The sequence below is a fragment of the Rhea americana genome, unplaced genomic scaffold, assembly GCF_003343005.1.
Source record: "Rhea americana isolate MKP2758 unplaced genomic scaffold, rheAme1 scaffold_12, whole genome shotgun sequence".
Taxonomy (NCBI): Eukaryota; Metazoa; Chordata; class Aves; order Rheiformes; family Rheidae; genus Rhea; species Rhea americana.
The window spans coordinates 3,388,641-3,414,703 of NW_028185261.1; the positions used below are offsets into that span (position 1 = coordinate 3,388,641).

Consider the following 26,063-nt stretch of genomic DNA (forward strand, 5'->3'; position numbering starts at 1 on the left):
AAGTAATTATTTGTGACAGCATTCTTACTGTTTAGGGCAACAGTGCTAAACGGAAGCATTAACGCTAACACATATCCTTTAGCTGCTCACTTGTTCACATTAGAGATTAGCAGCTCCAGGCTTAATTTTCAATTGATAGTCATAAGTGAATGGTGCATGAACAAAAGCTTATGATCCAGCAAAGCTTACTCATGTGAGGTCAAGTATAAGGGAAATTAGTTTCTGAGTATTGAAGCAAGCGCTAAGCAAGACTGGAGAGCCTAGAGCATAATATCTGAGCCAACAGACTTCCATAAAAACTACAGAGGGATTCCATAAATATATGGTACGACATTTACTGTGTTGTCTGAAATGCATTACAATTATAGCATAATTTTTCCATTCTATTCTATTTAACATCTCTGGAGCGCAGGGATATTGTAATTAACTCTTCTTGTACAATCCTCACTGAAATTTATATTTCTCCTGATAGGGTTAATGGAAATCCCTTTGTATGTATATGGATATGGGTCTTTAGTGCCAATCAGATAAACTGTGCAACTTAATCCAGTAATTGAAAACTACTGTGAAATGATTAGCCATACGAGGCCAAAAATAGGTTTAATGATTTTATTCTTTGAAAAAAAGAGAGATTTTATTCTTTTTTCATACTTTCGTATGTATCTTTTATTCACATACAGATAATGAATTTTAACCTGCCCCTTACCTTACCTAGCTGCAATAACTCTTTAAGTGATGAATAATGCCATTTATTTCTTATTAAAATTATTAAAATTCTAGTTCCTCATATTTTAGTTCTTCATTACTAATTTGAAGAATTGGCTCTTAAGGTCATTATACTAAATCCTGCTTTGACTACACTTGAAGTACTATATGGAGAACTTTCCTCTGAAGTCAAATTTACTTTTTACATCTTTACATGTACTGTCACATCTTGCTTTTTTCATATGGGTTGGCAAATAAGAATCAGACGTCTCTCCTACAAGCCCCAAAAGATACCATTCACTATTTAAAATGATAACTAAGAAGCTACTCTAAACTGATTGCATAAACATTCTTTTAAGGAGCAGTCTACTAGTTCTTAAAAGCCATCATCTGCTGTCATGGCTTTTCAATAATTCCCTAGAAAAAGGTCAGTAAGAATCAGTCCCAGGTTACAGCTTCATGAACTGAAGAAATGTCTAGTATCTTAGGCATTCTTTGGTAAAGACTATTATTTCTAGTTAGTGATTTACATGTAGATCCTAAAGAATTTGATACAAATTAACTGTTTGTGTATTATTAAAACTGCCCTACTGTGTTCATAATTTAGGATTCTCTTCCTTCTGTAGCCAGAATAGTTTGGGAGCAGTAAGCAATGCTGAAGCACAAAGACGACCTGGTTTTAAAAGTACAAGTGATGGAGGGACTTACACAGAAAATTCTCTAGCAACTGTAGACCTAACAAGCTTTAAGGACAACTTGATGCAGATCATTCAAGCAAACAAAGAAAGATGGAAGGAATTAGCAATACAAGGTATGATATACTAAGAAGGAATGTTTTTATAGATTCCTTAATCTTCCTTAAGATCTCCCCTACTTTTATTTTTAAATTCCCCTCAACTTATAAAAGTATATACTTGTCTCATATGCCTATATTTTATTTCATAATGTTTGTTTAGGTGGCCTTATTTTGCTGTCCAGGTGCAAGGAGATGTAGGTGAGCAGGGGATGAGAATAAATCTTACAGCCTGTAAAATAGGACTCTGTACTGCTCAATTTATCTTTAGAGGGCTAGTTCAGAAATATGCATTCTTGTAAAGTTAATCATAACTGATACTGATTTTGGCTTTAAATGCCAAAATCAAAGTATTACATATTGCCACATTTCTTTAAAAAATGTAAAATTTATATTTTTCCCTATTAAAAAATGCTATTTGTTCCTCACTGTATGGCATAAAATTAAATATTGCAGGCTTCTTGGGACCATGCTGTAGGCAATTATTTAAATGTTATAGAGGATCTAATGATTTGGGCAATCACAGCACATACTAGACCCAAGCAAGGCAAAAAGTGACTGTTCAGTTGCCAGCTGATAGTTAATAAAGCCAAATTTGCATCAAGCATCTTAGTTCATGAACTGTACCTGAAAATTATCTGGGGTTACCGTTATCTCTGTGAAATGATTTGTGATAGTTGTTGTGTGACCCTTGATCCAGGTTAGTTAACAGCCATTTGGGAACATTGTGTCCTCAGAGTCTGTCTTGGTCCTGAGTAAGCATCTGGCACATTTTAGGATAGTCTTTCACCGCTTGGCCATGATCTGATACTGGCTGCATGAACGAGTACTCTGGAACCCAGTGCCAAGGCCTGTATTTCATCCCATCATTTAAAGCAGTACCTTTTTTCAAAGAGGTGTCAGACAAAGGGGAAGAAACACTGCTGACTGGTGCTAAAAATCTCATTTAGTTCTAAAATGAGGACTGCTATTCTCGTTAAGAGAATATTAAGAAAGAAAAAGTTTTGGTGCGTATATTCTAACCATGACTTAGAGCTAGGCAGAAGGGACCACTGACGAGAAGGTTTAAATCGTATTGTCCTTTCTGAACGAGCAGCTTTACGTGATCAGTTGTTTCTTTTGATATTGTCCAACTTGAACTAACTGGTCAAAAAGACAGGGCTGCTAATTTGGGATGGTCGGTAGTGACAGCAGAAGATCAGGATGCCAAAGACCACTTAGATCAGTACTGGCTGAATTCTGCAAGTTGTTGCTATCTACATAAGAGGGCCCTCAACACAGAAGACTGGAAACAGTGTTATCTGGAAGTTTGCCACTTGCAGTTGTAGCTATTACTAATTAACCAGATGATTGGTTTTGAGTGATCAGATTTCAGATATATTGCTATAGATGTGCACAATGCTATCAAGAAGGTAATTTATTTCCCGTGGTTTCCAGTACTACTTAAGTGCTCTAGAAATTACTGAGAGATTTAKGCCAGTAAAATTTCTCTGTTGAGAACTATTGAAAAGACCTAACTTCTCCTAGCAATAGGTTTAAGAATTCTTCAGGATAAATTGTTGTTTCTCTATATAGTCAATGTTAATGTGAGGTCTATCAAGATCCAGGAAACTCTAGGCATGTTTTCTACTGTGAGAAACAGAGGGACTAATGTTCAGAACCTCTATGGACCTTGTTAGGATTGTGATTGTCCAGACTCTGGGATGTCCTTCTTTTCCTCCATCAACTTGACTGATGAAGTATGTCTAAATATTTCTCTGAACAGAGTTGTAGAATTACAGTAGCATATTCATTAGGAAAACTGAAGGATAAGTGGAAATAACTGGTGTTGAGGCTGGAGCTTGATGAACAGGTATCTACTTTGTGTGATTATTGTTAGATCTGTTTCGCAAAACCTCTGTGAAAGACAGGAAGAGATACAGAGAATACTCCTCTGATAAAGAGGGCCCTTGTAGCAAGAGCTGCAATTAAGCGGGACATAGATGGAGATGTTCAGGGCAAGCAGTTAGGAGTCATGTGAATAGTGCATATAATATCTGTATATTAACAAAAACAAAACTCTATAAATCAGAAGTAAGTTTTTGTAAAAGCTCAGGAGGATTTTATAGGTTTTTGAGAAAGTTACTTTCCATTCACTCTTCAGAACTAATTAATACTTTTTAACTCTATATGTGGACCCTAAGGGATGATGGAAAAGGAGTTTTCTCTAAGTGAATGTAGCCCTCCATAGGATGCACATATATTCTTTGCCACATTGTGGGAGTACAAATCTCCTCAATCAGTGCAGAATGGCAATATACCTGCTCTGAAGCTGCACATTGCAAAGAGTGAAAATCCTTAACCAGACTCTGCAAAATTAACAAACATCTAATAAAGAGTAGAGATTTTGAAATACATACTGTTTCCACTCTAAATTCCTTTCAGATCACACTCAAGTTTGAATAAGTTTGACTTAAACCTGTAAGTGAGTAACCTGAGACTTTGAGTCAGTTTTTCCTGTCCTGTTGGGAGCATACCTTCTTCAATTCAGTTGTTTGCTGAGAAGTTTGTAGGTTGCTCCGGATATGTATATGAAGTAGAGTTTTATTTGTATGTTAGTATGTACATGTACTGAGGGGAAAAAAACTGTGAGGGTAAATCCCTGTTGGTATTGCTATTATTACTCCTAACTAGATAATYTATTGTAAACCACAAAGAGCTAAACGCACTTAGTAGGTCACGTTGTGTTACGACCGTATGCCACAGTAGTAAGCAGGCTGGCTGCTAGCGTAGATCTCCATGCACGTTTCCTAAGCTGATTGTGACAAACAGTACTTCTGCTTTTAAAAAAAATCCGCATTCTTGTCTGTGCACACTAGACAGTTCCAGACTGCCCGAACAGTTCACAAACTTAGCAGAAACAGTCTCTATAAAGTGTAGTAACATAGATGCACAGGTACAATTGTAAAAAGGAATCTAACAACAATCCTTACCATTTTCTGAGAAGGACTCAGACTTGTTCCAGCTTCTTACCTTGTCAGGATAACACAATGCATTTARCAGCGCCTGCGAAGCAACTCCACTGGAGGGAGGCAGGGTACAGGTAGGAGGTATGACTCACATGCCCAGCTAGACCAGAGCAGGAGACAAGGACACGCTCGCTGTTGTTGACATTGGGCACTTTCCTGGAGATGTAGCAGTAGCTCACTGAGAAGACATAGTTACTATTGAGACTGTTGATTCAGAGCAAACAGCTTGTGCAAGGAACAAAGTGCTTCGTCTTGGAAAGACCTGTATGTTAGGTGTTGGGAAGGAAAGCATATACGTACCTAGGCAGCTGTTTGAGAGCTTTCTTAACAGAAGGCTCGCTACCTAAGATAACTCCATTTTGCTGAAAAGGCCATGTCGTGTATAATTGATGCACAGGAGCTCAGTGCTCTATAGCCTAAGGGTCTGCAACCTTTCACCACTGGAGAATTAGTGGAATGTTTCTAAGGCCTTTCAGGGAATGCTGGTAACAGGGAATTACCATAATGATCAAACATCTGGGATTCTAATTTGAAAGCCTTGATGTTTAATTAATATTCCAAACCCCTAATCACCAGCTAATCTGTCTTTGTTCAATTCAACACAATGATAAAGAGACCATTCTACCCTGTGCTTTTTTCAGCATAGCAGTGATGGCAGCTGATATTTGCAAAGGTGACAGTTGTAGCAAATTGACAGTAAAGATGCTCAGATGAGTTTTAGAGGTTGTTTCATTAGAGAAAATGATTGCTAAATTGATTTTAAGGTCTGGGAGTTAGTGACCTATTGAGGAAGCTGTAACAAGTCATTGGGAAAGATTTAAATGTTGTATAAGACCCTTCATATGATGCAGGTCTACTCAGAACATAGAGAAATTGCAACACTGATTTATATTTAAAAAGTGTAAATCACAAGTCTTTGTGTTTATTCTGTTCTATAAAAATGCATTAAAGATTTACTAATGAGGATGGCCAGTGGATGGCAAGCTCAGTTACTCTCAACAGAGTAAATGGGCATACAATAGTATCATGCTTATCATCTGTTCACTAGGCATCACTGTAAATAAATTTACAGAGATGAATAACTATCATTATCTTCATTTTACATTTGAGCAGGATTAGGCACAGGCAGTTTAGGACACTCACCTCAGGTCGTATAATAAAAGGGGATGCAGAATACAGACCACGGGTCCAGCTGCCAATTGAACGGGCTCCTTCCTGAAGCATGTTAACATTGTTCACCTTCAGTGTTGGTAATAACACCAACACTGTTACTCACTGTTTCAATCGTATGCTTAAGCATACTTACACGTAAGTAACTCTCTTGAAGAATTCACTGTTACGGGACCTGAAAAAGAAGCTACATTTTTTGTATGGAAAATCTCCTCCTTAACATCTTTTGCCAGTGCACTTTGCTACACTGCTCAAATGTCTATTTCTGGGGTGACTGACGGCACCAGGACAAGGGCTGAAAAAARTATGTGAGGATGAATGAGGCTCTTGCATTATCCTGTGCTTAATTTTAGCAATAAAAATATGAAAAACAACAAACTATTGAATCATAGGGATCAGCTTCCTTTTGATTGGCTGCAATTTTGAATAACAAATGTCTCTTCTGAAAGACCTCTGCCTAGGACCTGCAGGCCCCCTCAGGCGTTTTCAATYCTGTATACTTCCAGTCACAATAACCACAGGGCTCGGATCCATTTTCTCTGAAAGATTCTCTCTGCAGACTCACTAATCAGAAGAGAGTAACAGCTGCTAAAATATAAAAATCTAGAGTGATAATCACAAGTTAATGTGATTTAGAAGCCCTTTGTAAGGGTGTTCAGCGGGAGGAAGCTACCGGCAGTTTGGCACAGGTCAGCTGTGCTAACAGACTGCTTTAATCTGTTGGAGAGAAATAAATACATAGGGCTATAATGAAGGAGTCCCATCTAGGACCAGCAACAGTGCTTTTAATTACAACGCTAAAACACTTAGGTCACAAGCAGTTATTGAGCAAATCTAGGGAGGTGGTAAGAGCAATGCTAAGAGCAGAAGCTGTCACGATGGCCTGAGGAAACACAAGGAAGAGAGATGGTTTGAGCTAAGAGCAGCAAGAAACATTTTGTATTGGCACTGCGCTGTAAACTGCAGACCAAGGCATGACAACGCAACCTCGTACCAGAACCRAATCCTTTGGAACGTGTGATGGAGAACTGGCCTGCTGCAGCAAGTGACAAGCTGGGTGATCTAAAACACCTTTTCCCGGCAGCTCAGAGCAGCGTGTCCTTACCCTCCGCACTCCCAAGAGTTCCAACTTTCATGATCTTGAGTTTACAACTCGATAGCAAAGGAAAAATAAAAGCTGAGTTAGCCACTCAAGGAAACTGTAAATACACAAATTACCTTTAACCAATCTTTCAGTAACATATTTCAATAGCTAGTTAAAACTTCGCTACRTTCTCAGCATGACATTATGCTGTAACATCAAGAGCCACTAGATTACATATTTACATAGATTACATAGATTACATTATGTGCTTTTATATACTGTGATGAAACTTGTTTGAGGAGTTGAAAGTRGAAGGTGTCAATACGTAAGTAACTCTGTGGGTTACTGCAACATACTCTTRGGTTTGAAAATGACAGGAAGGCAATCAGAATTGTTTGGAAACCTGGAAATCTGTCAGAGCTTACTTCAAAGCGCTGTAGAGACTCCACAATCAGCCTGCTCATCTTCTGCACAGTTTTGCTTTCTGTTGCTGGTCTCTTCCTCCTTTCTTAAGGATGGCCGATAGGAGAACGTTCCTTCTCACCTCACACTGTCTCTGGTTTGGTCTTCTGTCACTGGTTCGTGGAATGTGGTTTTCTAGTTAAGAAAAAAAAGAAGGCAGACAAACTTAGAAATTAAACAAGGTGTGTAGTAATATGTGCTAGGCGAGTCCATAACATCAAGCAACACTCTTAATTAAAGATTCCTCAAATAATTTCATTCTTAGTGGCAATGAGCAGCTTCTCCCTATAATTCAGTAGCTTGTTAATTCTACTTGTTTCAATGTCATTGTGTCAGTATAGAAAGGTAAATTAATTCAGTTTATTTTCAACACACCAATGTTACAAATAATGTTACAATTCAACAAAGATTTAGTAAGTGGACACAAGCTGCCATTAACACAAGCTGCCATTAACTGATTCTAGCTGTTCTGCTTACATATAACTTTTGTATTGTTTCCTCTCTACTCTTCCTAAGTCAGTACATGCTCAAATGCTGCCGTTATTGCAGACAAAAAGRTATCTTATGAGATCTGTACTGTAGATACTATAGCAGTTACACATTTACTCTCTTTTATTCACCTTATTACAGAAAGGTCAGGAAAAGAAAGTCAATGGACATACCCAGAAGTAAGAGAGAAGGTGCCAAAACACAGAAAAATTTCTTCGCCACCTAGTAAAGCACATCCCGAAAGTGTTGCTGTGTACACAGGTAGTAATGTAGCTGAGCAAATCAGCTACAAATCGGTTTTGTAATTTATAATGCAGACTCATCAGAGCTTCTACAGCAGCAGAGCAGTGATATTATGGAGACCCCAGGGTCCTGTGCTAAACTTTACTCATGAGGCCAGTGCTAGCAMGTGAGCCATGTGGCGATTCTAGTGGTTTGCGGATATATTTGGAGCTGTTTATCAGCTCCAGGAGAGATCCAGGTTCCAGAGAAGGAGCTTCCATTTTCCTTCATTTTGCTTGAAGGGCTGAGTAGGATGTCAGAGGGTCTGTAAGAAAGACCTGACAGTGTCTTCCAGACCTCCTGGGCTGACAGGAGTTCAGTGCTCCTATTTGCTCCATAAAATAACAAAGAACTAGCATTTCCTGATTTTTTTTTCAATGAAATAATAAAGCTTCAGGACATATTCATGGCTAGCACTGGATAACTTCATAAGGAATTAGCCTATTTTTATTTCTGTACTGAGAAATAGAGAAATAGAAAGAGTCCTGCCATACCCATAAAATAAAATAAAATAGAAAAAAAAGACATTGAAATAGCAGTACTAGCCACTTTCATCACCAAAAGATCATGAAATCACCAATAGGATGTTTAAATGTTTTTTAAGTAATCTCAAAGCAACTACAATGTCCTGATTATTCAACCCAAGAATATATTAGGATCTCAGCTGCTTTGTAGTGCTCAGAGATAACCAAAACCCTTTCTTGTTGAGCTGTGAAGCTATCCAAGTAGGGCTAATGATCAACAGTTAAAATATTTCTTTTGAGAACTGGCTTCCATTGCCAGACACTTTTAGTAAGTTAAGAAAACAGAAGGTGACTTAATGGAAGAGGAGCAATATTTGGTGCAGTTAGCACATTTCCTGTATCTGCAAAATACTGAGTACCAGAATTTTTCAAGTCTTCTGAAACCTGGTTCCTGCCTTATGACTCCTACCACTTTTCCAAACAAAGCAATTCATTAAAATTATTTTGCTAATATCCCAGCCTAAACACATGGGAAGAAAGACAGCACTTAYGCTATGTTTACTTACCAGATGATGTTGCTGCTTCTCCCCAAGGACAGTGTTTAAGGCAGTAGTTCAGAGACAGCATAGAAGTACTGAAGAGAAAGATATGATTGAGTCATCTAGAACAGATCTGTTTGGAGAAGCAATTTGTTTCACAGCATAACAAATTCTGCTGAATAACACTTACTTACTTGTAAAGTAAGGAAAACAATAAAAAAATATGTAAATGGGCTTAACCCCAAGCACTTTGACCAATTTAAAACATGGAGAGCAAAAATAAYAACAACAATAATGCCTTCCCTGAGCTTACCATATCATATACTTCTATCTGCCGTTATCTGAAGGGATATGATAATCCTTAAGCTGCTCAATGTCCAATGAAATTGCTCAAAAMAAGAGCAAAGCTTTATAGAAAGGTTACTTAAAAGGTTGTTAAATCTTATTAATCATATTCAATTATTTAATCTTATTAAGTATTATTAATGTTGCAAATGTCAGGTTAGCATATTGATTTAATATATCCCAATTCTACCACTGGCTAGCCATGGCACCCATGCCCACAGAGGGGAAACGTGCTCATCCCTGAAGTGCAGAGAAGAGCTACTGGGTGGGAGCTGGGCAAGCCTCTGTCTTGGGTGGGTAGTGGCTGGGTGGAATCAGAGCTTCCACCATCATGTTACAGTATTCACKCCTCTCCAACACTGTGAATCAAACCTTGTACCATATATGCTTCTCAGATAGCTAAAATTTAAGTAACTAATTTAAATTTTAGCTATTAGGTTACTATCCCAAGCCTAACTTCTTTTAAAGACTACTCAATATTTTTGTTTCACTGAAGTGAAAACGCAGGAAAAATGACAATAAATTCCAATGATAAAATCACTTTATACAATACCGAGGCCCTGTATAGTATAGGCTACAAATATTAACTGCTATAAAAAGCAAAAATCTGCATTTTTCCAATCCACATAGCATTTTCTACAAGTGGAATCCAACATTATTCATCTCTCTTTATTCCTGTTTTGCAGTGGATTTCATAGCAGATGAAGCAGAGTGGAGTCAGAACATAGAATCAGATGTACAGCAGATGAGAGACTTAATACCAAGAACAAGGATTTGGGGTTTTAACGATACCATCATTGAGGAATTTATATCTGAGGATCCTCAGCCTCAGTCGCAGCTACCAGCCACTCCTCCTAATTCCCCTGAACAAACTCCTCTCAGACAGATGAAATACTTTTCTTTTTTTCAAGCTGATTTAACTGAGAGTGACTTTGAAATTTTATCACTATGGAATGGTAATCACTGCTCAAACCAAAAAAAAAAAATAGCAGCACTGATTAAGCATTTATTGTAACATGAATCTTGATAGAGCTATGATTCTGGATCCTTTTTCTGAATGTGAAATCATACATATGGGCAAGCCCAAAACTTACTTGCTAGTGAGTTATCCTGTGGCTTAAGTGCCATAAACCATTTCACAAATCGTGTATGAGAACAGCCAAACCTTTCTGTTCTCCTCTAGTTTTGAAACTTAGAGTGGGCAGACATGGTTGTTGCCATAAACAGTCTRTCAATAGTTTTAACATAGATTCTAAGGTTCCACAGTGTTTTTCATACTTAGAAAAGATATTTTTCTCTCATATTCTTTTCTACTGGCTTCTGGAGCAGACAGTATTGCATCAGTTTAAGTGCAATAGATAACGACATTTCGCTAGTATGATGTTACCTGGTGTGGAGAGACTTTCTTTCAAAACTCCATCGGGTGTGCACAGAACTGAATTAGAGTGTGGCTGTGATTTAGATATCCACGCTCAAGATCATCTCAAAGACAGTCATAGAAATAAGAGATCAATCAGTATGACAGAACTTAAGAACAAGCCATCAGCATTTTTCTGATTAAATTGTTAATCTGTATTTGCCAGTTTAAGCCAGTATTAAGTTAATAAATATTCAGCATTATAAACTGAAAAAAATAGTGTTTTTACATATAGGAATATTCTGAGACATTACATTTAACAGGAGAATAAAGTAGTTAGCCACCAAGTTACACCAAAACAAATGTAAATTCTGGTCAGAACTGTCCTGAAACAGCATTCTGTGAGAAAGATAGTCTCCTCTTACTAGCTTTCAGGCTTTTTAAAAAAAAAAAAAAAAAAAAAAAAAAAACTTTTGTACCTTGAGCTAAGAGAGTATTACCATTTTAACAGGATGTATCTTAAATCAATATCTTTTTTTTAAAAAAAAAAAAAAGTTGTGCTATTAGCAATCATTCATTGTAACTGTTAAGTACTAAAGGCATTTTAGAGAAACCCTTGGGTAAACCCGACTTTTAAATCGAGTTTAAGATGGAGCATCATCCCAATTTTTTTGCTTATTTTGAACACAGAAAAAAAAAATCTCTACAAGTCTAAATACCTTCCGATATCTATACATTTTTAACATCTCTTTGTTTGTTATTTTAATTTAAATTTTCATCTTTCCATTTTGTATCTGTGTTTATAGTTCAGCTTTGGTTTTCTCAACTTACGGATGCATCTGAACAGCATCTGAAATGTTTTTTATCTTGGAATTTCCTTGGCTTTTTGATAAAGTTAAGGGAAAATGCTTGTAGCTCTGCCATATGGAGGCAAGTATGGTATGTAAATCAGTTTCACAGGACAAAAGCCTTAGGTGCATAAATTATAGCATGAATGACAAATGGTTTAATTAACATATCTGGATTGAACAACATCACATTTGCTTTCAGGCTGCACAAACATAGTTCTTAATGTCTTCAGCCCAACCAGTTCTTTGGAAGAGCTGTATTGAAGTCTGTAGAGAAAGAGTACCTGTCCAAGTTTCAGAAGATTTGGAATTCAAAACAAATGTTCTCTATAATCTATTAAAAAAAAAAGTTAAGAATTTTGAAATTACTCAAATTTGAAGTTTCTTGATTTTTTTAAAAGCTTAGATATGCCAAAAAATATAGGAATTGATAAAGTAGGGAAATCATTTAAATATTTCATGCTTCTGCACATCAGAGAGAACTAGGGAAATTCAGGTTTGGAAGTGTTCCTTTCCTTTGCATCCCATTATATCCCAGGCCAAATTATACTTCAAACCAGCCTTCCTTGGATTCAGAAGAGTGATGTAATGGAGGTGTCAAATGCTAACTGTGGTGGAAATGTGATTGCAGCCTGGGCTGTGGAAATATTTCTGCTCCTCTGTCACTTTTTGTCTGAGTTTGAACTGTTCACTCAGAACCAGAATTTCTTCTCAGGAATCTGGCAATTCAAAAYGATAAATATCTCAGTGCTTGGTTTCCTTCCTTAATACAGTGATCATAACAGTGAGGTTGGAGATTCATGCAATAACTTGTAGCTATTTTGTGGAGGTACTGTTCAAACTGCTATGCTTTCATTTTTTAAAAGTCACAAGTGTTTCATAACTTCTATAGAAGTGTAAAGATGTTAAATCTAAACTTACGAAGCAGAGATTGTAATAGCAAGATGAACAAGCCCTCCAAGAAAATGGTAAAGATTATTTCTATTAGATTTCTCACCCTCCATCACAGGTCTCTTCCATTCGCTGTTTTCTTCATCTTCTCACACCTCCTGCCCACCTCCCCGTGCTGCTCTTTCTGTCTCCTTTCATTCTCCATTATTGCATATGTACTTTTCTCTAATTCACTTCAGCAGTGGAGCTGGGAATAGAGCTTTCCATTAGCATTTTTCTCCTAAAGCCACTRTCCACTGAAGCACGATTTTCCCCAYATTTATTCATTTCCATTCTCTATTTGCCACTAGCCATGATGGCAACAGTACTGGGTAGCATGCTTACAGCCCTCTAAAATTTGTTCCCCCGCTACTCTGTGTTTGCTGCCATTTTGGACCTTTCTGGACTGATWGGCCTGTTTCCTATAGGGCTTTGCTGTTCTGCTCTGGTGCCTCTTCCTCCAGTATCAGTGTCCCCTCCACGGCCTTTTCCTYGTCTCAGAACTGGAGAGCTCTGCGCCTCCTAGTTCTGGTATTGCAAACCACACTGCTAGGTGGAAGTGCCTTCCATGGGGTCCTCCTCTTCCCATCTTTCAGCTTACAGCCTGTCTGCTGATGCACCTTGCTTTAGAGTCCCTCCAGAAAAAAAGGCACAAATTAAGGTTCAAACTGCAGAGCCAACCACTATGGTTCAGTTGCAGTTGTGCAGAATCTGACCCATGTTAAGCACCTCAGTGCACATGTCCTCATGTAGAAAGCTGATGGTCACAATGTTACCACGTACAACTCTACCAAACAATTGTTACTCTGAAATCAGACTGTTGGGTATATCTTTCATAATTCATATTTTGTTTTGCTAATTCACATATTTTGTTCCTTCTTTGTAGAAGAACTTGTCAAAAACAATGATGAACCACCAAAAGACCAAAGCAAAAGATCCACAGACGCACAATTACAGGAAGAGACAACAAGGATGCAAGACGAGAATAGTCAGGGGAACGACGATACAACCTGCCCTCCCAGATCCATCGTCCTACAAGTAATCTCTTTTGACACTCCTCTTCATGAATCCGACTCAGAAAAATGCACTAACTCTGACCCGAACCAGAAGGATCTCTCTGAGGCCCAGCAAGAAACACAGAATACAGACCCACTGAATGGTAATATTTCATCACAAAGCACCAGTCAGTCTAATGAAGCTGTCCAGGGAGAAGCTGCAGGAGCGTGCAATACCTCTCTGTCAAACATCAACAGTGGTAAAATATCGGAATAAGGTGTTGTATAAATCTCCAGCATAAGAAAGCCTCTTTGGGCATATGTCATAAAACCATCAAATAAAGGGCATCTCATACAAACAAGTACCATCTTTTTGCTATTAGCTCTTTGTAGTAGGCAATCCTTTGCATAAAATACCAAAGCTTAACTGGAAGAATGATTTTAAAGTTATTTAAAGATGCATAATTAAATAGCRGCCTATTAGTGGAGAACGATACTATGAACTATTAACATTTTCTCTTTGAATATGTAATTATTCTTCTGGTATTAAAACGCATTTCAGTTTAGGCACTTAATGTGACTTTAATTTTGTGAAATGCATCCTAASTCATGTGAATTTCATGTGAATTTTAGAGTTAGAAAATTACATCTACTTAAGGTGATCAAAGTTAACTGTAGCAGGCACAGGAAGGTATTGTTCTCTTAATAAGAAAGGTCATTTTCCTGGCTGTAGACTGTGGGACAAATGGAGCAGCTAAAAATCCCCTGTAAGGACAGAGTGTGTGTGTGTACACACACACACACACATATATACACACACTTTTTTTCTTTTTTCTTTTTTTTTTTTTTTTTAAGTGCAAGGGTTTTATCACAGGCTGACTATGGTTTAGTGTCTGGTGATTGTAAGACAGTATCAAGATGTCCAAGTGAGCGGGTATTATGGAAGTAAGAGAAAGGCACTGTAGATTTTTTTTATTCTCATGTGATGTCCATTTATTTAATGTTAAAATAAGCTTTGAGTTGTTAGCATCGTAAGAGTAACTGAGGTGTATAACAGTACTTGCTTTCTTCACTTCTTGTGGAAATGCTGTACTCATTAATGCATTTATGAGAGTGAAGCTTGCAAGACTGCCAAAAGTACAGCRCTGCCTGAGCAGCAACACTGTAGTGCTTATGAGGCCTAGCGTAGAAATAACTATATGGTTATTTCGCAAATAATCCTTTCTTTGTGGAACTCCCACTTATTCTAGAGTCCACTSAATTTCAGTGCCCCTATACTTTTATTGTTGACAAACTTTCTTCATCAGAAATAAGAGGTGATGAGTTTACTGTCCTAAATACAAAGATTTCCGTTTAGACTAATTTCACAGYGTTTTAAGTTTTCTAATGAGTGACATTTTTGGTTTTGGCATGTATTTCTTTTTATGTCATTTTGTGTACTAAGGCCCAAGCCTTAATAGATTGAAATTTAACTGCCTTAGAAAAGTCTCCCATGTCCGGGATGAGGAACAGAGTAGAAAATGCTGCATCTTTTATCTTTCAAGACATGCAGCAGGCAGTTGTGATGTGTTACAAAGTATAGAATAAGGACATTGGTTAGGTTTTGTTTCTAACAACATCTGATATTTGAAGGCATTTTTAATTGTCATTTTACATAGCATACACCTCTGTGGAACATCTGCTCACTGGTGTGCATTGAATCTACTCTCAGCCATCTCCTTCTGTGACCATAAGTGTTTATTTTCCTGCACAGTTAAATTATAGGAGAATAGTGAGCTTAATGAATCTTTTGCTTGGTTGCTATAGGGGGTAACATTTATAATCATCTGTTTTATTTAATCAAATAGGTAGATTTAAATTTTAAATGTAATAATATTTCATTCTCGCATTTTCCCTATTTTCACAATATTTAAATCTATAATAGCAAACTTTTGAACAGGAAAACATTTTTTTTTAGTGGTCTTTCAAAATGATTTATGAAGGGATTATATAATCATAGTTTTTAAACTTTCTTTCCTAAGAAGAGGTAATCAGCCAGATTACTATTCAATGGGAAGTTTACCTGTAATCTTTTAAGTTAGCACTGACCCTTTCACAGAAATTTATGCTTCTAATAAACCTCAGAGGAGACCTGGATAATGACATAGATGATAAATAAATCTCTGATGGCTTTTCCTGTGCCTGCTAATTATACATGTATATTGCAGTTACTTGTATTACTGCAACAGCTAGAGGCTGGAGCACTCATCGACACTCTGTGGAACACGTGGTGAGAATCAGGCCCTGGCGTGCTAAGACAGAGTGACTTAACGCWGGCTTTCAGCAGCAGCTTTAAGTACCTCTACGGAGACCCTGGCCACCATGTTAAAGCTATCCAGAACAAAAAGGCAGAGCAGGAACTTAGCATTAAAATAATTTGCAATATTGAATACCGAAGGAAATCTCAGGCTTAAAAAATGTGTCACCTGTCAATTTCACATTGCTGAGATGATTTCTTACCATTCTAAATGAAGGGAATTGCATTAACCTTCTGCACACACTGCAGCAATGATTACTCTTGCACGAACATCCATATTAAATATCTACATGTACACAACTGCGATGACAGGTTATTGTATAATACCACAATTTCAGGATGTTGTTGACCGTTACTGGATTAGAGAATCAGCCATTTCAAGAGAAAGATCCAGAACACATTATATGATACATTATTATGGTATATTAAAATCTCACATCAAGTGCAAAAGATCAACTTTCCAAAACAGAGAATCATTTTTATATACCTAATATTTTATCTTATCTCAATTGCTCTTGGTTTTCTTGGATGGAAAATTTCTCCCATTATAAATGTGATTTTACAGAAATCTTATTTTCCAATAGAAAATACTGGATTAACATGTAACTTTTATATTTGAATAATCAAGATGAAAAATGCTTTGAAATGATAGACACTTTAAACGGATAATTAGAATGTTTTTCAAAAGTCATAGTACAAATACAAAGCAAAAATTGAGGTTTATGGTTTGTAGAAATATTAATATTACATGGTGTTCACAGCAAGCAACTAGCTGAAAGTGGTTTTAGATACTCAGATTGCTGAAACATGACAATGTGGATCCCTGCCTGGGATTCTTTCCAACCTTTTCCATTCCCTAATATTACAGTATGTGAGGGCTGGCAGTGCCAGCAGAGCTGAGAACTGTGCGTGTAAAAATCAAAGTATCAGACCTTGTACTTCTTTATGACAGGGAAAGGCAAACTACGTAAAGTTGAGGGCAGGCAAGTCCGTACGGGTGCCTGCCACCCCTGTGCAAGCGTGCTGTGCTCATTTCAGACAGCAGCCCTAGGCTGTCCGCCGTTGCTGATGGCCAGCCAGATCCAGACAAGAATCTTTCTTAGCGGCAGTCAGACGTGACACCAGATAAGAAAACCCTTCAGCAGAATGCTTTACATTCAAGCAAGCACAAGGTACCATACACATGACCAAATTCCCTTTTTTTTTTTTTTTTTTTTTTTTTGGCCTGGTTTCCAAATTAAAATTATTTAACTACTCCAAGAAGCAATATTCATTTATCAGGGCATTATTAGCACTAGACACGCTAAATGTACCTACCTCTCTAGTGCCTGGTAGCACTGTACTGAGTTGAGGAGGGGTGTAAGGCTAACAGCGGTGTTCAGAGTGCCTGCTGGTTCTTCCTGGACCAAGGAGTAGACACTTGGTAATTCTCTGAGGCTGGGAAAATGAGATAGACATGTGAAAGTGAGTAAGAAGGAAAGCAACACAGTCTCTCACATTTAGTATTTTGCTTTTTATAAATGCTATGGTAGCTGTTTCTACAGCTAAGATAGGAAATTAACTCCCCACTCATTTTCTGTGAGTAAGCAATTGCGATGTAACAGAGATGGAAAACAGGAGTAAACACAGGGAAGATGATCTGCATTCTTGCAAACTGTCTCTGCCTGCTGAGATACCGCGTGAGGGAACTTTGCCATCAGAAAAAGAAGAAAGAGGCTATTTTCTTACCCTTCTGCTTATAATAGGCTATCACATTTTATTAATGGGATTTGTTCTGCCCTKTGTATCAGTTAGTACGAATGGAGAACCATTCGCTACCATGAAAATTTCAGTTGTGACCRAAAGCTGTTTTTTCTCTACAATATCTTTGCCCTTTCCGTAATCTCCCTTTCATTTAATCGAATGTTACAAGATTAAGTGGAACTATTATAAGGTGATTTTTTTTTAAGTGATGATTTTTCTTTTCTCCTGAGTGATTTATTAATTAGATCATTAATTTAAAAACTACTTATGTTTAATTAAACAACTTACTTAATGTTTCAAAGATTTATAAAATGCTAATTGGCACACTTTCAACTTTTCACTCATTATGATTGCCACATTAATCCTTAATATCAAAACGTAAGGAAGGTAATAAATCTGAGATAAAACAGATCATCAGGAACTTCTTTCAGTGTGACAGCAGAGGACTGTTCAGTCACATCCAGTTACACAAAGCAGTCAGAGGTCACTGAAAGCCGCCGGAGGACAACCATATAAAATAGCAGCGGACAAACCCATGTCAGTGATGTGCCGGTTTAATTTACGTTAACGCAAGTGACGTGAAGTGATCGTCGCTGCGGTGCTGGCGTTAGTCGCGGCCGAGTCTAGCAGCGGCCCTGTGGTGCTCGCTTCGGTCGCTCCCTCTGCCTTGCGGGATCGCGTCGGCGGGCGCAGAGCGGCGCGGGGTGCTGCAGCCCTGCCGCAGCTGCTAGCGTGCATTTGGCACGCTGGAGATGATAGCTAACCAGCGCGAGGTCAGGATCCCGGTCCTGCGGGAAGGCGTGTGCGCATGGAGGGAAGGGTGTCTTAAAAAAGCGAATGGTGTACTTACGAAAAGGGCAGGGGAAACAAGATAAAAGCCATGGTCAACCAGTTAGAAGGCACAGCTGATCACGTACAAAAACTTACACGTTGGCTTGAAGAAAGTTATATATGGTTTAGAAATCAATATTTAGTTTTTATGAAGCTTAAACAGTTTCTACTTACAAGGTCTTCACAAAACTCCCCTATCCCCCTCCTAAAACTCTGCTAGCCACTCTAAGTATAAAAATTTAATACTTAAATTAATAGATTTTACTTTGGTTCCCCAAGCCTCTTTTTTTTTTTGTTATAGATAATAATAAAAATTGTGCTGATTACACCAAAACCAATTGTTGATTGGAAGGTCTGGAGACATTTTTTTTTTCTGATCCATATTGGTCCAAGTTTGAGACTTCAAAATCCCTTAGAGAACCAGGAATCTATCATGCACCCACACTAAAACGACCATTAAAAAAAAGGAAGTGAGACGAGTGCTAATTTGGGGGAATACAGTCCATCTGCTGATGGCCAGCGTTCCGGAAWGGAAAGCAACACGGGAAGGAAACCGGGGGGGGGGAGGGGGGGGTTAGAAAAAAAGTCAGCATCGCAATTCTTATTGTTTACAGTGCTGCCAAGATGAATTTATGGCTATTAATTTTTTTTTCTTTCCTCATACTTTTCCTCTCTTCCCTCTCTGTTTTTTAAAACGTAGATSTCTAGCTTCCACTCACTGTTTTCCTATTTTCCTTTCAGATCACACTTCCTTGACTTTCTTCTTCAGCTGCTTGTACTGCAGTATCTCTTTTCTGTCATTCACAAGTATTTCCCTTCCTGCTCAGCTTCTCCACTTTTCAGTGTTCTGTGCTTTCCCTTTTACCACATTTTAAATCTAGCATTAGTAGTCACTGGTGGGAACATTTGGTCAGTTGGTTAAAACTGAGCAATTACTCTAGTTAATAAACAAGGCCGTTTGCTACATTCTCTCTGTGCATACTACCACTAATCATCTGATAATTTTTTGAGTTGTACATATCAAAATTACTCAAGGAATAGTTTGAGTAACAGCTGAATATTACGATTGGAGGTTTGAAATTCATATTATACGGCTCAGTTTGAAAGCTACTTGTGTCACACAGTATCATTTCTCCTGTCTGAGTGAATTTGAACATGACATTGGCATCTTTCATTATCTAAATGACACTTTCCCCTGATMTGAGTACCTACAGWGAAGYGGATTTAAACAGCACTTCTCTACARAAGGTGAATTTTGACTGTCACTAAGTTGGAAGGTTTAAAAAAATTAACACTTTATTAACATTTATTCACGTAACTGTCATTATATTTTCCTTTAATGCTATGATCTRCTGCTTTCATTCTATGTTTTGCCTTATGAATAAACCATAATGATTAGTTAACTCAATCTCATGTTTACTCTGGAGAGAAAGCAGTGAAAGAAAGCAGTGACTAAAACCGCATTTTGGCCTTAGGAAATAAAGAGGAAAGAATTCCTATCTGTCTAAGGCTGTACAGATTCTATTTACTTGATTAACTTCCTCACTCAAGCTCCCAATAACATTGATCTATCTTCCAGGTGAGCCTAAACACTGTAAGAAGTCAGAAGATATAGTAAAAGCCACTGAGCAAAAACCTGCACTGATACACAACTAGATTTGCTGTTTCTTAAAGCCTTNNNAAGGATTAATTAATTTGGGGTGGCTGCAGCTGCAGCAGAGGAGCCAGCTGAAAGGTAAGGGCAGAGGAGGGCAGGGGCTCCTCAGTGCTTACACCAAGCACTGCTCCTGGTGTAGCAGGACCCCACCAGTTTGTCCCGCCCTCGGCCTGTGAGAAATCCCCCACCCTTAGCTTCAGGTGCAAAGGCAACTCAAGKTCTTGTGATCTCAGAAAATTACCTGGTGCAGCACCCAGAAAGCCCTCTCTCTGTCGTTAGAGATCTTCCTGGGAGAAGTCGGGCAGCATTAGCCACGATCGCGAGCACCCACCTCGCGGCGCACCTCACACCGGCACGGCGCTGGCGGATTGACGCGCCTCCAGCRCGGGAGCGAAACCGCTGTGAGCTTCCCCGTGAGACGAGATTTCCGCGTTCCAGGACCTATGCGCTTCTGATCAATAACGTACAAATAAAGACAGTACGAAGGAAAACGCCTCTCTTTGGAAATGTAAACGGAGGATAACTGCGTCCCAGAAGGGAAAGCCTTCAGCCTCAGGAAGACTGAGCGGGTTGCACTGCCTTGAGCAGTCCACTGTTTGGCCCAAAGCACCATTTTTTCCTCTTAGCACGTTATACACACTGGATTTTATGTTCGTGCTGCGTGAGTTATATTTCACCACACGAATGCCGCAGCTATTTCCAAAGAGCAGCTTTGAAAATATGCAAAGTGCTCTTCATTGAGAGGCAAGCCRTAACCACAATGACTGCTGTAAGCAATTCTGATTAACAAAATGATTTAGTCACAGAACTGTACACCACCAGAACTTTTATTTAACATTGTAATACAGTCCYATACGTGCCAAACTATCCAAAAGTAATTGGGAGAGGCAGTGAACTGTGATGTCTGTTGGTTTGCAAACACCATGGACAGTTTGGCGTTTGCTGAGCTTCCATCCGCCGCAATAAATTCAGTTCAGATTCCTGCTATAGGAATTGACAGCAGATATCTAATCCCCAAAAGTGGATTATTTACATTTTTTGATACGTTACATTGCATTACATCCTGTCATGTTGCATCTCATCACAAGCAGATATAATATTGCATAACATGATGTGACATGATGACAGACATCAGAAATGTTTGAGGTTATTTTGTTTTTTTTTTTTTTCTTTTTAAAAATATTTCCTTATTAATACTATTATCCCCTTTGTTCTACTCCAGTTGTGGGTTTATTACAAAATTTAATAATTGGGACAGAGCACACCTTACTTCTTATGTCTCCTTAAAAAAAAAACATTCAGTTTAATAGATGGGAAAATCAGTACTTTTACATGTCTGAATTTTAATCGTCAGGCGAAATAATTGCACAATAGAACATTCTCAATTCAAGTGCATTAAGTACCTGAGGTAATAGTAGTAAAAATCACGTGTTTTTGAATTTTCATTTGACCTCTGTTGCAGGAGAAGAGGAAGAGCACTAACAGTCCCTACCCCGTTCTCTCTGAGGCTGCTATCCATCCATTTCTGCTTGGATCATACCGGTCTWTGGAGAGTGATGGACAAAACTATTGAAATTGTAAAACATCAGAACCTGAGCTGGTAACTCAAGGCACTAAACAACTCTCAACATTTCAGTTGCTATTTCTGCTTCTATTCTGCTTTCTAAAACTAGCCAGAATATYTTTTCTTCAGCCAAAGTTGGACCTCATTTTACTGCATCACTGAAACCAGACGTTTCAACTAAGCATGAGACCTGTAAAAATACGTGGCATTTATCTGCACTGGATTGCTGTTACGTGGCACCGCTACTGGCAGTAGGGAAATGCAAAGTCAAAATGGAAACACTGTTACAGACACTTGTTCATGCAGCCATGCTGCGTGCAATATTGAAGATCTACTGGTTAGCTTTCTCAAAATACCTGGAAATAAAGAAGTATACAAGCTGTGCAGGGAAGATCTAGAGTTACACTGGTCAGCGTGCGTGAGTGACAACTCTATCCCATTGCTCTGGCTGCCGTGCAGAGAGCTCGTGTTCAACAAAGTCAGTATCTGAAATATCTTTCAAATGATTTGAGTAGCATTCGCTATTAAGATCGAAACATTCTCGGCAGTTTCCTGTAGTATTGTAAGACCTCAGCAATGATGTCAGCCCTACCACGGAGCTGGCACACAGACAGCTACGTAAATGCGTAACGAATCGCTTCACTTCAGCGAACGTTGCGCTGCCGCTCAGACAGAACCGGAAGGAGACGCTTAGCCTTACGCCGTGGTTTTGCTCAAATCCGAAACCGACAACTTGGATGCAGCAAAATCCTTTCTATCGTTTGTTTTGTTAAAAAGAAACCCCCCCGAACACGCGCACACGGACCACCCCGCCGCCTGGGACGGCGGTCAGCCCGTAGGGGCAGCTTCCCCCGGAGGAAAGCCCGGGACGAGCCCTGCAGCCTGGCCCGCGCCGAGAAGGCGACTCCGCTTCCCCCTCCGCRTCCCTCGGAGCCGCGGGAAATCCCGCGCGGCGCTTTGGCTCGGGTCACCRCTCTCCCCGGCCTGCTTTTCAGACTCTCCCGTTAATACCTCACTGACCGAGAGGTCTTTGCGAGCAGCCGCGGCCCGTTGCGAAGCGGGATCGCGGGGCCCGCGCACGCCGGAGACGCGCGCGCCGCTCGGCTGCTGCTCCGGCGACGGGCAGTGCGCGCGTCGGACGCAACCTCAGCACGGGCACGTCTTGTCTTGCCTGAAAAAGGAGCGGTGAAATAACCGCCTCCTGCTGACGGGCGCCGGGGCGGCCGCGCTTGCTGACGGCCTCTTTTCCGACCGCGCAGCAGCTGGATTTGAACCGGGAACTTTACAAGCTCTTTGCTCTGGGATAAGGGCRTGCCAAGAGGTGGACTCCATGTCATTCAGTATGTAAGCCATATACGCRCTATGCATATTTAGTGTGCATAGTTTTAACTTAAGAAATGTTTGTGCATATAAGATGTAAAAAGTGCATTTAAATTGTTTTTGTGTATCTGGTCCAGGGCTTGTATTTAGCATGGACAAATTTCTGTACAGTGCAGTTAACAAATGAAATGTTAACAAATGAAATTGTATCATAAATGTTATAATGCAATTGATATTTTTTTGCTAAGAGTTAAGAATTTATATATTCTCTGCTAGTGTTTGAGCAAATCGTTAGTAGCCTGAATCACTCCCTGCACCTTTGCCTCCTTTTTGGGAATATTGGACTTTCTTCCCCTTTGTGATAAAATATAAACCATCTTTTAGTTTCTTATTGCCATTATGACAGGGGGAAAATGTTAGTCATATCAGATTTCTTTTTTAAAATGTTGTAAATTGCCAAATGCTGTGGCAATGAAAAGCTTTCTTGTTTAAAATCTGAGCAGTTCAGTTTTATGCCCTTTATTTCAAAACATAGGACCCTATTTCAGATTAAGTGTCTACAATTTCCACTGAATTTGGAAAAAAAATGATTGATACCTTTAGATTTAGTTTAATGAGCTATCTGTTTGTTGAAGAGTGTTCTTCAACATTGTAATTCATGATTTGTTGAGACTGAAAATCCAGAGCAATCTGAATTTGTCTTTATTGTATTTTCAATCTCAGACTTCTGCCATAATTGGACTTCACCCCCCCTGTCCCATAGTGATTTATGTGGCCTACAAAAGCTTTCTACAGAAAACAAACAGGATTTATAACAGATTCTGCAGCGTACACGGTGCATCCCGCGGGGGACTCGGTGTCCTGCTATTACAGGCAGCCCCCGATCTCCCGCTGCAGACGCTGGAAGGAGCCCTGGTCTCCCAGGASACTCGGTGCCTGCAGAACCGAGCCATCGATAGAGAAGCGTAACCTGCCTATGAATAATCCTACTTGCTCATTTGTGTTCAGTTTAATCACTTTGGTATATGTTATTGAATACCAGAAGAGTCCTTAGTTTTTCCTTTAATGCCACTTTTATTTCTTTCCTCTTTTATTCTTAGCAAGCTTTTATCTGGATGTGACCCAAAGCTCGGTGTGTTGTTTGTGTGAGAAGAAGTTTACACTGATGGAGAAGACCCATATAACCAACGCGCATTACTAAAKGCTTCAACCTTGAGTTGAAGCCATTTGAATTAGCGTTCAGCTGGCTGAGAGGCTTCTTGCTAGGCTTCTCCCTGAACAGTAGTTTCACTCCGAAACCTGCAAGGCTGCACTACCAAAACACTGCATGGGGCCATAAGAAATGTTGCTTGTATATGCCTTTCTCCCGCAGCATTATGGGCATGCATCCCTGCATTAAGCACACTGAGGAGCTGTAGCTATAGATTAGCCCTCAAAGGTTTTATTTTGTATTTTTATCTCAAAATATCTGACAAATATATTACGTAATATTGTTATGGGTTATGATTTAGCCAGTATTTTTTATTTAATTTTCAACAAGGCAAGCTATGACTGTGTGTTTCTATTCTGCTGTACTTATCTGTATTTCCTATGATGATCTTCCTAAATAAATTTGATTTGAGGGCAAGGATTGTGAAGCTCATGAATGTTAGTTACAGGTTTGCTTTACTACAGTATGTTTTCTCACATGCATTTGACCGTCTTTAAAAAGCAAGAGAGTATAAATTGTTGTTACCAAAACTTTCGCCTGCTTGCGACTTGATGCTTTTTTTTAATAACCATGCCAGTTTGCCCTGCGAGCTCACTTGCATCCTCATAGCACTCTTGAAAATAATTTCTTTCAGTGAGTTTGTCATCTTCACCTTTCCTGCTAAAATATCCTTTACATAACAAAAATCATAACAAAAAACCAACAATTTCCCATTTGCAGCAATTCTGCAGGAAGGTCCAGACATTTGGAGGTGGCTCCATGGCACACACTAAACTTAATCAGAGACCTCAGTGGAGCAGAGGGTAAGCAGGGCCCCATACAACTCAAACTGGAAATAAATGGAAAGAATCTCATTGACTTCTTGTATCAAATCCTAGTAACGCAGGCAGTGGAAGTAAACACAGGCAACTGGTCTGTATCACATTCTTTGAGGTTCCTTCTTCTGGATGTGATCCGTTTTAAGCTACAGGCTCAAAGGGCTTTCTCCTGTTGTGTATATATGCCAAAGTCAAACAAGCCACTATTCTGACAAAACTTCAGATTAACAAGCAAACAAGTATTTTCTTTTTAAACCAACTACACAGTCATTACGTAAGGAAAAAAATAGATAATGTCTTAGCCAAATGCACTTTCCTGATAAGTTACCTAGTATTTTAACTTCAGAGTTTAAGGGGTCTCATACATTTGTAATGCCCTGTGCAGATTATTACAAATCTGAGGTAACAATTTATACACAAATAAGATGGTGGAATCATGGTAGRTGAAACCTGGGCTTTGAAGTGGAACACAGTTAAACAGAGTAGATAGATAGCTGGCATTTTTGTCTGGATTTTAGTTATAAAGTTCTCATTGCTATTTAGGGCCTAATCCTAACAGACTTTCATCCTGAATCTGCAAGAATARCTTTCGTTAGAGTAGAATTTGGAAACTGGGATCATAATACAATGAATAAACATAATCAAATAGCAGGGGAGTACTTCCTATTTGTTTAATTTCAAATACTTTTTAACTTGATACAATTCTCTTGGTCCAGTTCAACAGGCTATAGATGTTCTCTGATGTTCTAACAACTAAATATGAGGTACCACCCAAATTTAAGCCATGTTTAGTTCCTCTAATGAACTCATACTTCCTTGCTTCGATACCTCTATCCCTTGAGAGAGATCTGTATTTTTCTTTCCAGTTGAACATTAGCCTTTATTATATGAGGTATTCCATTAGTTTACAATTAGAATTAATGGAAGTGTACTTATGCATCAAGTACTGCAATATGATGCATCTTTCAGACAGGAATGCTAAAGTAAAGAGCCCTGTGCTATTAGTCACAAAGTGACTTATAGTCAGGCAGAACTGGGAGGATTTAAATTGTAGATAAGTAATTCTGAGGGATGCATGTGTATTTTCACATAAGTAACGGGTGCAGGATCAGGGCTACAGAGTTGATACTTCCAGTAAATTACAGGGTAAAAA

General features: G+C 38.8%; 1 protein-coding gene across 2 annotated transcripts in view; it reads left to right on the forward strand.

The window, feature by feature from the left end:
• PDE1A (phosphodiesterase 1A) overlaps positions 1 to 20,017 on the forward strand; it is a 151,860-nt gene extending 131,843 nt beyond the window's left edge. For both annotated transcript variants that reach the window (XM_085321970.1, XM_085321978.1), the window contains 3 exons: positions 1,332 to 1,516; positions 13,363 to 13,635; positions 19,921 to 20,017. In XM_085321970.1, the coding sequence (XP_085178096.1) occupies positions 1,332 to 1,516; positions 13,363 to 13,635; positions 19,921 to 19,997 (535 nt within the window). In that variant the 3' untranslated portion in view covers positions 19,998 to 20,017. The remainder of the gene's footprint in view (positions 1 to 1,331; positions 1,517 to 13,362; positions 13,636 to 19,920) is intronic.
• Positions 20,018 to 26,063: the final 6,046 nt, after the last annotated feature.